Here is a 12,640-nt window from a genome sequence, read left to right as displayed (position 1 = left end):
ATAGATCTTAAATTGCATTAAACAAACAATTTTCACTGGAGAAAAAAAAGAGAGATTCTGTATCTGGAACCTTAGAGGAGAAACAAATGCTTTTGTTGTGCTGTTTTCCAGGAAAGTCTGACCAGGTATGAAGAAATGTATAAAAATGGCACAAGGTATGTAGTTTTCCAGGCCATATTATGTTAAACTTACAAGAAAAGGAAAAAAAATAGAACAGAAGATTTTCTTCTATTGTTGGCAATTTTTCAGTAGAAATATGAATTCTACTGGCAATAGAAATATGAATTCTACTGGTATGGCAATGTTTTAATCTGGCCCTCTCTCTGTTTTTATTCCTCCAGTTTTCATTATATTAGTCTTACCCATGAGCAGAAGGAAATTCTTGTCACCTTAATGAAGAACCCAATAACTTTTGTCTAAGAAAATATCTCGGCACGTTCATGTCCTCTACAGGGGCTGTATTATAAACAGATTCCCAATACTAAACATGTTAAAAACAAAAACGTATGAAAAAATGCATGGGGTTTTATGACTTAACTCATTACACAAAAATATTAACCAAAAAAAGGATATAAAGAAAATCTGAAAGTAAATATTAATAGACTACGTATTTAACTAAAATAATCATCCCTTATATTATTAACACAAAATAATAACTTTACTTAAAACTACAAATAGAAACATGAAAGTAAGGATACAGAATTCATTTTGGTTAGTAATATAAAAATGTGATGAAGCACTTAAAATTTCCAAAATGACGTTTTGGTATAGTGTTAAAAGTGCTGAATATAAAACACACCAATTTAAGTTAAAACACTGATAAGACCTACTTTCACACAATGCTGGTCATCCGTTTAATGGAAATTACATTTACAAGAGTTCCTGATTCAAGTTATACATTTAAACTGTGAAAAGGAAATGTGCAGCCTAAATCCCATATAAACATACCACAAAAATGATTTGTGTGGCCAAGATCTGTTTCATGCAATTTCATCATCTTAAAATGAGGGTTAGATTCAGGCTCAAACATTTTTTCGATTGATGTTCTTATCGATTTTTTCAGAAGTACTGCACAACCCTACATATTAATGATGACATTAAACTGGGGAATACTTTTACAAGAGAGGTCTGGATGAGAACCTTCAATCAATAAACTATTATCAAGCACAATTAGACCAATTTCTCAAATGTAATGTCTTTTATATATTCTATATGCTGTATGTATGGTTGTATTTTTAGTACATAGGCACTTTTGTTATTTGTTACTGAAAGTATTTTCTTATCTCTAGAAAATACTGTATTGGGCTTCTAGTATTTTTCCCACAAATTTCCACAGAAAGTGAGGTGTATTGAAGACTGTCACCAATAGTGATGAAAATGCTCTAAACTCAACTGAACACACTAATATAGTGCAACAAAACATGCACAATGAACTGTCCTGAAGGAGCAGAGTTAAAAGAATAAAGATGATAATAATGCACTGTGCTATTTGCCTGAGGTGGATTGTTATATTGTAATAATAATAATGAATTCCTTACACTTACATAGCACTTTTCTGAACATTCCGCTCAAAGTGCTTTGCAATGTGCAGCACCCACATGGATGATGCAACTGCAGCCACAGTGAGCCAGTACACTCATCCCACACCAGCTATCAGTGGGGAGGAGAACAGAGTGATAAAACCACTTCATAGATGGGGGTTATTAAGAGGCCATGATTGGTAAAGGCCAATGGGAGATTTGGCCAGAATGCAGGGGTAAGGACCTTTGTTTTAGATCTCATCTGAAGGATGGCGTTTTTTTACAGTATAGTGCCTCCGTCGCTATACTGGGCCATTAGGACCCACACAGACTGCAGGGTGAGTGCCCCCTACTGGCCCCACTTACACCTCTTCCAGCGACAACCTTAGTTTTCAGAAGAAGTCTCCCATCCAGATGTTTAGGTATCCAGGTACAGGCTGGGCTCACACTTGCTTAGCTTCAGTGGGTTGCCATTTGTGAGTTGTAGGGTAGTAGCTTGAGCGCACCATTGACTACAACCAACAATCACCAGCAGAAGACCATAATTATCAAGTCTAACATATTTTTGTTCTCATGGTATTCATGCTGTTGGATACAACTAATAATTTTTCAAGCAAATGCATGCCTTAACATATTACTTCTATACCATATATCTATACCATACTGTATATAAGAAAATATTCTATCCAAGTTCAGTGTTTTATTAAGCGGTCAGTTATTTTATGTTGGATTCTATATTAACATTAAACTACACAACTTCTTTTTCTTTCCAATACAACTGAGAATTATATAAAGTCTTTTCAAGTTGAAATTGATCAGAAAAAACCTATAGCTCATGTTACAGATAAGACAATATTAAGTTTTCAATTACTGATAGTCCTGGAACTCGTTAAAATGTTCTGAAAACACAGGAATATTTTACTTGCATGCACAGTTCTTACTGCAAATAATATGTTAACATTTTATTTCCATACTACCCAGTAAATGAAGACCTAAAGTGTCTGAGGTCCATCTGCAGAGTAGATTAAACTATACAATTTCTAAAACTATACAATTTCAATTACAATTGAGAATTATATAAAATCTTTCCAAGCTGAAAGAAATCAGAAAAAGCCTGAACCTTATCTTACAGGTAAGGATGTGGAGGATATGTTCCATGCATATTGAAGAAAGATGTGAAGACGGGGGGTTTGAATTTAATCCTTTCTGTAGGGGGTTTAGACTTCTAAGTCACAAGCTGGGGTTTATGGCAGGAAAGGGGGTTAACTGATAAGGATTGCAGATGCAAGCTAGGAACCCCCCTGGGTGTAATCTTAAACTGACCATTTGTCCAGAACATCGTAAATTGGCCAAATACCATGAACCCCCCTCTTTACCATCAGACCGAGTGACGTCAGAAACGGAGAAGAAAACACTATATAACCCAAAAGTTTGTAACAGTACGGCGAACAATACTTCGGTTTTGTTGTTTCTTGCGGGAAACAAGACTTTGGCTTTATTGTTCCTTGCATGCAATAAACTCATTTGTTTTACTTCATCTAGGGATCAAGAACCTTATTTCTTCTGTTACAACAAATTTGGCGTAGTCGGCGGATGCTCCAGAAGGCGCAGAACTTCCCATCGGCAGGAGAGACTGTCAGCGCTCACATTACTAAGAGGTAAGGACTCCTCTTTTTAAAAAAAAGTCCCCACTCTCTCTGACCGATTGGGAAATCTCTGCTCCCTGCGAGAATCGCCCGAGATGACGGAGTAAACATGAGTTTCTGAATTCCTCTGGCCCGGGGAAGACACCGGTGTATGTAATGGGTTGTTTGCTGTAAACCCAGAATTTGGTCTGGCAGGGGTTCCGCGGTATTGTGTACAGGCGTTCGAAAATGTTGTGTGCCTTAATTGCGCGTGGAGTTTTTGAACGGGTTTTGGACCCTTACCGTGAAGTTCAGGACTGGTGTGGGCCTTAATTGCGCCCGGAGTTCTGAAGGTCAGAACTGGTGTGGGCCTTAATTGCGCCCGGAGTTCTGTGGCTTGGGATTGGTGTGGGCCTTAATTGCGCCCGGGGTTCTGGAGCTGAGTGGTGCATTAAATGCACGTATAATCCAGGATTGGTGTGGGCCTTAATTGCGCCCGGGGTCCTGAGATTAGCTACGCCTTGATTGTGCACGGATTGGCGTGGAGTGGTTTTTTGTTTTAAAGGAAACAGGAGTAGAAAAGATATATATGTATGTATGTTTTTGGTGTTTTCCTTGTTTGTGAAATACATATACACACGCACGACACTAACATAAACACACCTCATAATAAAAGAGCAAAGCATTAAGTAGCGGGATTTAAAGGACGTTGAGACCCGAGAATCGCCCTGATTGAGCTCAGTGCGTAAATCCACCCCGGGGCAAAAGCAGCGATGCTGGCGTTCTGGGGATGGTGAATTACTGATCAAGAAAGGGGGTTTTCGAGGTCTCGTTCCTTACCTGTGAACAGTGTGGTGTAAGTCCTCTCTAAAGTCTCTGAGAGGTATTTAGATCTAGAGGTAACAGACGCCCTTGGCTGAATGAGTGCAGGAATGCACAGGTTTTTCAAGTGAAAGCATCCCCTTACTGTATGAGCTGTTACCTCACACACGACAAAAGTAAAAGAGACCGAACATGTGTGCTAACTGATGGTTTGAGAAAGTGGTGGAAGGGTCCGTTTATATATCGGAAAAGTGTAAGTTGACGGAAAAGAAGGAGAAAAATATGGGAAAAGCTGTGTTTGTCAGAGGGAATTTGGGGCGAAGATACCTGTAAAGAAAGCATATGAGTATTGATTGGCAAAAGCACAAGCATGTAGCTCCCGCCCTGGTGCACGGCCGGCACCAGTGGTGGCAGATACATGAGAAAAAAAAAAGAAATTGGGATGTGACTTAAAAGTGTGTTTACGGGGAAAACAAAAAACCCGGAAGAAAAGATACTTTACTCGCTACGAAAGAGTATAGAAAAAAAAGCTAAAACAGGCAGTACAGGAGAATGAGAAACTAAAGAAGGAATTAACTCCTGGTCACGCTGCACTGGTTAATGTGCTACAGCCGGCGACTAAGTTATATCCTGCTCTCCCACAGGGGAACAAACAGGCAGGAAACGAAAATAATTGGGATCAATTCCCACAGTGGCCATATGGAGAAGGGGGGTCTGATTGGGATAACACTTGGTATGAGTGTGATAAAGACTGATCAGGGTCTCCCCTGTTAGAGGGAGGGCGCCCGCAGATCTGTACTCTCACTCGAAGTGGGAAAGGGCCTGATGTAGCGGGGTCTAGCGCTGTTGATGACAGCGTCACTCTAAGTGTCTAGCACCCCGTCGAGGGGGGTCCACACTCGCACCTACCTTCCCAGCGGGACTGGCTACAGACGTAACTAAAGAGACTTGACGAAAATCAACTTAAGGAGATTGGAAAATATAAGAGCGTCTGAAATGTATAAGTACAGTACAGGTGGACGTAAAAGTAGTTAAACAGTTTTTGTATTTTTATACAATTAGTTGCAATAGTGGAAACAATTTGGTTTTATTCGAATGTCTCGAAACCAGACATGCTGAAACGCTGTAGGTTTAGAATCGAGACTGGGGAGAATAACGTCTTGTGAGAAAATTTGTTTACCTAACGATTAGATCCTGTAAATCCCTTGTAGCCTCCCTAAGTCTGTCCCAGTCCAGTGGATAAAAATGTACTGTTAATGGAGTGTTGGTTTCTCTGTTAGGGGATACTGGAGCACTACTGTCCTGCTTGTTTCACTCCTCTGTTCAACAGTGTGCTATAGAGTAATGCATATAGGAAGACGGCAGGAGGCCACAGGAGTATTGGGGCAGCAAGTTTTACTTGCTGAGTACCAGATTTTAATGGGTGGTTTTATCCCAGATCTATTGGGTTGGATTATTATGCATTACAAAGAATGACTATCCAGAACAGGGTATCACGTGGCTTCAACTGACTGTGATCACTCAGTATGTTGATGGTATTCTGAGTGCTTCCCCTGACGAGGAAACCCACAAGTCTGAGTTGCTTCAGCTTTAGAGTGTCTAATAGAAGCAGTTATGATAAGGCCCTTTTGTGTCTAGCATTGTGAAATTTTAACAGGGCCTGGGTGCAATGTTTTTACGGGGTGCACAACTCTTAACAGATCTGCTTAAGGGGGGAGTGCAGTACAAGGACAAGATTGCCTTGGTTCCAGCAGCAAAAGCCGCCTGTAATAATTTGAAACAAGCTCTCTTACAGGTGCTGAGACTGGGGTTTCCTCAGAGGGATCAACCATTCTTTGTATGTAAGTGTGGAAAAAGGGTTCTGGGCAGCTGTGCTGACGCAGGAGCATGGAGGTAGGCACTATTTTACCATTAGATGCTGTAGCCAAAAAGTGGGGGACTGTGAAAATTTAAGGAAATGTAATACTGTTTACTGATGGGTCCTCTCTGATGCATGAGGGAGAACAGAGAACAGGCTGAGCTGTTGCAACAGAATTCAAGGTGCTAACAATTGGAAAAATGCCCCTCCACTGCCTCAGCGCAGCAAGCCAGTTAAGAGCACTGATGGGAGATTGTAAAAAGAAAGATGTTAAAGGGTTACTGTATATGTATATAATGTATGTATTTGTTGCATGTAGGCCACAATTCTGGATGGCTATGGAGAAATAGGATTCTCTCACAACGGCAGGGACTCCAGTTGAGAATACTGGGCTTGTCTCTGAACTGATTTGTAGTTTTACAGCTGCCGACAGAAGCAGCTTGAGTAAGGTGTAAATAACACAATAAATAAAGAATTCCAGTAACTCAAGGTAACAACTATGCAGATGCAGATGCCAGACAAGCGGCACTGGGAAAGCGGGAGTCTGAGACCCCTGTGAAACCTCTATTGGGGAAAAGGGAGAATTCAGGTTGAGGCCTTTAATAGATGTTTAATAGTGGTTAGAACAAATGTGTAAAGAATGTGGGGTTGTATGATGATGGGATGTGGGCTGGCACATACCCAAGTGTATGACAAAGATGATCCCGTGGTACGGACTGTCCTGCCCCTTGGATACTGATCTAGGGGCATACTACACTGGGAAGGTGTGCCAGCCTCACTGGGGTAAGTTGGAAGTCACATTGCCCCCATCACCCACAGTCTGAAAGACCAACTAAGGAAATATCAACTGAAGGAACACCGTGGGTAGATGCTCTACCTGCAGTCCTGTGCGGTTTGTGGGCTGGAGCAAACGGAACTGTGAGACTGAGCCCATTTGAGATCATCACGGGCAGCCAAAGAAACTCCTTGGAGGCCAAGTTTGGCTAACGCACTGATGAATTTACTAACTCTCTATTAAAGTGTTGTAGGTTTGTTAACTGAAGCGGTGCACAGGGCTCGTGAACAGATGCCAGACGCTTGGGGACCTCCAGTAGAGGGGAGACACGACCGGATACCTGGCGAGTGGGTGTAGGTGAAGAAGAGATACCCTGCCAGACGTTGCAATCCTGCTGGGAGGGACCATATCAAGTGCCACCAACTACTGACTGTGCCATCTGAGTGACAGGATGAGATCGCTGGATCCGCGCATCACACTTTCACCGACCCACGGCACCAGAGACTGAGTGAACAGAAAGAAGGATGTTGTTACCGTTTCTGTGTCTGATGCTTCCTAAGACCAACAGTGTGATTGTTAGGCCTGAGGAGCATTACTGGGAATATGGTATCAATACATTCCGGGTGTTGGCATATCTATTCAGCCAAATAAAATTATAATCGGAGTTGGGTCAATATTGCTGTTCCAAGATCCTGACGATAGATCTCCACATGGCTGAGGTCTGCGTTTGGGTCCTGGGGTAGGACTTTATGTATTTGTAGGATTAGGATTGTTTTATGTGTATAATTGTAACTATCACTTGTACAAAACATGTATCACATCTTGCTCTAACCGTGGAACGTACAATGTCATGGCAATACATACCTGTTCGCCAAGAAAGGAAAGATCTGCCCTGACATTGTATGTATAAAAATAGGCTACACTGACGTATGCCATATTTTATAAGGGGGGAATGAAGAAAGATGTGAAGACGGGGGTTTGAATTTAATCCTTTCTGTGGGGGGTTTAGACTTCTAAGTCACAAGCTGGGGTTTATGGCAGGAAAGGGGGTTAACTGATAAGGATTGCAGATGCAAGCTAGGAACCCCCCTGGGTGTAATCTTAAACTGACCATTTGTCCAGAACATTGTAAACTGGCCAAATACCATGAACCCCCCTCTTTATCATCAGACCGAGTGACGTCAGAAACGGAGAAGAAAACACTATATAACCCAAAAGTTTGTAACAGTACGGCGAAAAATACTTCGGTTTTGTTGTTTCTTGCGGGAAACAAGACTTCGGCTTTATTGTTCCTTGCATGCAATAAACTCATTTGTTTTACTTCATCTTGGGATCAAGAACCTTATTTCTTCTGTTACAACAATATGTAAATAACAAAATTTTGATTCCACTCTACTCTTCCACACCAACTAAAGTGTCTGAGTCTCATCTGCTAAGCAGAAGGCAAACATGTCTGACTACTTTTTGGCGATAGTTTCTGCTTCTGTCTCCACTCACTCACTGAGAAAGTTCTAGCCCTATGAGGCTATTTTTTACAGCCCTCACTCACCTTTTGAACTTGTGAGACATGCTTAGTCCCTTCGAGAGCAGCTCTGTCGACAGCCCTGAGCTCACTGCTGCATTAATAAATAGTTGTGTGTCTGAAGAGCTGAAGGCTCAGCTTTTGGGTTTTGCATTATGTAGCTGTAGCTCAGACGGGACAAGACCCTCTTGTAAGAACAAGACCCTTTAAATTCAAAACAATGTCTCATGAAGAGACTGGACATCCATAGCAGTGAGAAACTTTTGTAATTATACAGTATTAGCACTATTCTGTGCTACCAGCTGTACATGCACAGTGGAATCTGCATTTTCAAATGGGTTTTGTTTCTTAGTACTCACAAAATTATGAAGTTAAAAATAAGTATATGAATTATGAAGGTTATTTAACCTTTATGCAGACTGATAAAAGTGAGGATGAACCTTGTCTTCCTTGTGTGTTCTTTAATATCTTTGTGAGGGAATTCCACGGCTTTAGTGTACAGTAAGAGAAGACCCTATCACCCATAGAATGTACGAGACAGACTTGGAAGACAAACAGGAGATCTGAGTCAGACAAACAAAGGTTGCAAGGTAGTGAGTAGAATGATAATAAGTCAGACAGGTACAGAGGCAGAGGAGACAAGCCAAGTCAGCTCAAAACCATATAGGAGGCCAGTGCAGGACAGGACTAATGTGATGCCTTGCACATATTCTGGTAATGATTCTGGTACAGAAGTTTGTTCAGTGTGGATTTAGATACCCCAGCGAGTGGGGCATTGCAGTAATCAATTCCAGAGAAAGTGAATTTATTGACCAGCTTTTCAGCTACAGCATAGGATGTAGTCTCAAGGTTCTGGTGATTGCAAAACCTTGTTTGTAAACCTTAAATGCTTTGGAATATATTCTGGTATGTTAGTAGTAGTATGTTAACTGATTTCTTAATATTATTTTTAGAAATGAATCTGATTATAGATGCATTTCCATGATTTTAAGTCTGTGATTCAGTTTTCTGGAACTGAATTTCTTAAGTTTAGATGTAATTATCTAAACCTTTCAAATGGACTAATTATGCTGGAATGTGCAGTGTCTGCTAATTCCAATTTGAAAGGACATATTGAATAATGTTTTTGAAACTAAATGGTGTGGATATCAATTCCAATACAAATTTATTTGACATGCAGTATTAACACTGATGTAATGTAATGCAATTCTATTGGGTTTTCCAACTGATAAATTTGTTTACATCTTTGAAAGGTCATTGGCTTAAGATCCTACTCTTGAATGGAAGAAGACTTATTTTAAATAAAATATGAGTTGGAGAGTGTGGTTGCCTTTGCTCTTTAAAAAAACAGGGCAAATTTGAGAACACTGGAAAACCAAAAATGATGTGAAACAACAGTGTATTGCAGGAGTAACAGTATAATCTCTCTTATATAAAATTTCACTTTGTGTCTTATGGTATATTTTTAGCAGCCTTACAGGACAAGTTCAAAGATTCATATGGAGAACTGTGGCAGCATGCATGAACACAAAGAGGTTAATTCCATGATAAAAAGCAGAAAAAAACAACTTGTTTGTTTTTCTAGTGTGAGGGCTTGCAGTGCTACACTTTTTCATTCACGAGATAAAATTTTCAAAAATCACTTTGTAAATATATATATTTTATAAATAATGTCTCTTGCTAGATCAGTACTTCAGATCACATTTTATAGATACCTAAAACATATTGCTGTGGAGCAGAAAACTTTGAAAATAAATCTTTACAGTGCTGACCGTTTCCTCTTACTGATAGACAGTAGCATTTTCATTTACAAATAGCACTCCAGTTACATAGCAAATTGTTCAGTTAAATACTAATGTGCTATTTAAGTAAATAAGATTATTATTAAGCTTTTCCATAAAGGAATAAGGAATTGTTGCTTTGGTGTCCTCCCACACTCCAAGAGACATACTGGTAGGTTAATTGGTATCTGAGAAAACTGGCCCTGGTGTGAGTGTGTGTCTGTACTGTACAGTATGTGCCTTGTGATGGACTGGTGTCCGTGCCCGTTATGATATGATAAAGTGGTAAGAAAAAGGATAGAAGGAATAAAATTATATTGCCTAAGTCATGTCATGTCATTTACCAAACTGTGTTATACCATAGGGTGTCGCGGGAAGCCGGAGCCTATTTGGCAAGCAACAAGCGCAAGGCAGGGTACACCCTGGATGGGGCACCAGTCCATCGCAGGGTAATTGCAAGCCAATCATACAGTGCATGGGGACATATTGCCTAAGTAATAAAGCTAAATACATTGCAATTTTAAATGTAATTGACAAAACTACAACCATGGAAAATGTTATGCTTACTGGAAGGATATACTAAAATATTAAAAAGTATTATGCAAATTGATTATCTAGATCTGTCAGCAGTGTATTTCTCAGAGTAACAATCAGGTTTCTTCTTGTTTCCAAGGCTTTAACTACAATGTCAGTAAAGATGGGAAGATGTTCTGGGAATCCACGACAGGAAATGCCTTCACTTACGAGATGAACTACAAAGATGGTTCCCTGGTCAAGGGATTTTACTTCATTTTCTCCAAAATTTGTTTTAGTCAGCTGCATTACAGAACCACTGACAAAGCGACCTTTAAGCATGGAATCTACAAGTTAACACAGACGTATCCTGCTGACTTGGAGCTCATGAGCTCCGAAAGTTACCACTGCAGAAATGACAGAGAAGAAATGTTTGACAACAGCTTCCTGGGAGGAATCTATTATCTCACAGAAGGGGACCAGATATTTGGTAAAGTAAATGAATGCAAACTTATTCAGATGCAATACAGCTCTCAAAACTTCTTTGGAGTTTTTCTGATATAACATTGTTCCTCCTTCTTCTTGCCTGTACAACAGCAATGTGAGTAGCTACCCTGTAATAAAGGTTATATCTGCTTCTCTTAGTGCGGAGCTACCTTCAGGTAAAGCAGGTAAGAAGACTCCAAGCCTGTTGAATGGGCAGCAACTTGTGATGCCTTCACAGTAAACATTTTAACCTTTCAATCTTCAGGTGCATTTTCCCAGAATGACCTTTGAGGTGAAAAATTGAAAGTATTTGCTTCCAGTTTTTCAAGAGGGGTCTGTCAAACATGTATTTCTCTTATTTCACTAGTTTGCTTTTACTGTGTAAATAATTTATTAACATCATTTGACTAACTATCCTGCTAGAATAATGGAAAATTACTAATTGCAACTTAAGTGTGAGCCGGCTATGTGCCTGGAACGTGAAGGGCAGAGCCAGCTCCGGGCAGCCTGACCAGGACTGAGAGCCCCTGATATCTGCTTAAGATATGATTAACAAAATCTAGAAGTACATATTGTCTGCTAAAACAATAAATATAGAAACCGAAGAATATTCTTACAGTTTATCACGTACCAAGGCTAGCAGCCTTGGCTTTATACCATATACGTCATGGCATTGTACTGGAACTGTTCTGGGTGGGTTTTCTGTTTGTGATTTTATATAAAAAGTATCCTTTTGTATCATTGAATTGAGTCAGCGCTTCATCGACTTTGGCTCCTGTATGCATACATAATTAAGGAAATGCCTGCTTCATACAGTACACACCTCCTTTGTCTCCTTTGTTGGACACAACACCCCCTACAAGGGCACAAGATTTTTGTTAAGGTGACTAAAAAGAGTGACTACAATCCAACTCCAATTTTTTATAAGCTTTCCTTATACTTTTCTTTCAAATCTTTGGAATATACAACAACATTTGACTTTTGCTGATGTCCTATCACTCTTCTTTTGATGCTACTAGAATGCATCCAGTTCTACTATTCTAGAGCTGTGCCCTAATTACATTTGTTTTAGCTTTACATTGTACTAAGTACTATAAGTGATGCAAAAACAAATGTCATGGCCTCTTACACAAGTTACTCTATGTAATTTGCATATTTCCATGTAAAACATTATGCTTGTGCTAATGTTTTTCATAACTGTTATGAAGAAATTACAAAATCATCATGCAGCAACATCCAAATAATGTGTAACGAACATATCTTTAAACTTTTTATGTACAAAAATCTAGGGTTATACTATATTTTAACTTACAATAATGTAAGATGGGATTTTTGGAAAGTTAAATACTGGTACTGTAAGTTAAATGAAGACAGTTATTGGAACATAAATAGTTTAAGACCCAGGCAAGTTTTACAATTTGATGTCTTCAGTCTTAATTTTCTAGTGTCTAGTTATATTGCTAAAAATACAGTGCGCATGATAGCAGCCTTTGGCTATTTTTGCTTATGTTGGTAAAATCAATTTTCAAGTGGTTTAAAAATGAACAGACCACTGGGGTGCATGTATTGAATTGTAATTCTTCAAATTGTTCTCTTATGCTTTCAATTTAATTTTTTCTGCCTAAGGATATATGTTTAAATAATGTCATTATCTCCATTAATGCCTTTTAATACATCTTCTTCAAAGAAAGTTCGATTTCAAGTTATACATTCTTTTAAAATATCTGTTTTTGACAAT

General features: G+C 39.4%; 1 protein-coding gene across 1 annotated transcript; it reads left to right on the top strand.

The window, feature by feature from the left end:
- The first annotated feature begins 1,598 nt into the window (after nt 1-1,598).
- LOC138241835 (tumor necrosis factor ligand superfamily member 14-like) lies at nt 1,599-10,980 on the top strand. The gene is made up of 3 exons (XM_069195753.1): nt 1,599-1,622; nt 2,592-2,652; nt 10,577-10,980. The coding sequence occupies exons 1-3, from the start codon at nt 1,599-1,601 to the stop codon at nt 10,978-10,980; spliced, it is 489 nt and encodes a 162-aa protein (XP_069051854.1).
- The last annotated feature ends 1,660 nt before the right edge of the window (nt 10,981-12,640 follow it).

The sequence above is a fragment of the Lepisosteus oculatus genome, chromosome 11, assembly GCF_040954835.1.
Source record: "Lepisosteus oculatus isolate fLepOcu1 chromosome 11, fLepOcu1.hap2, whole genome shotgun sequence".
NCBI classification, from domain to species: domain Eukaryota; kingdom Metazoa; phylum Chordata; class Actinopteri; order Semionotiformes; family Lepisosteidae; genus Lepisosteus; species Lepisosteus oculatus.
This window is presented reverse-complemented; position numbering and strand designations above follow the sequence as displayed.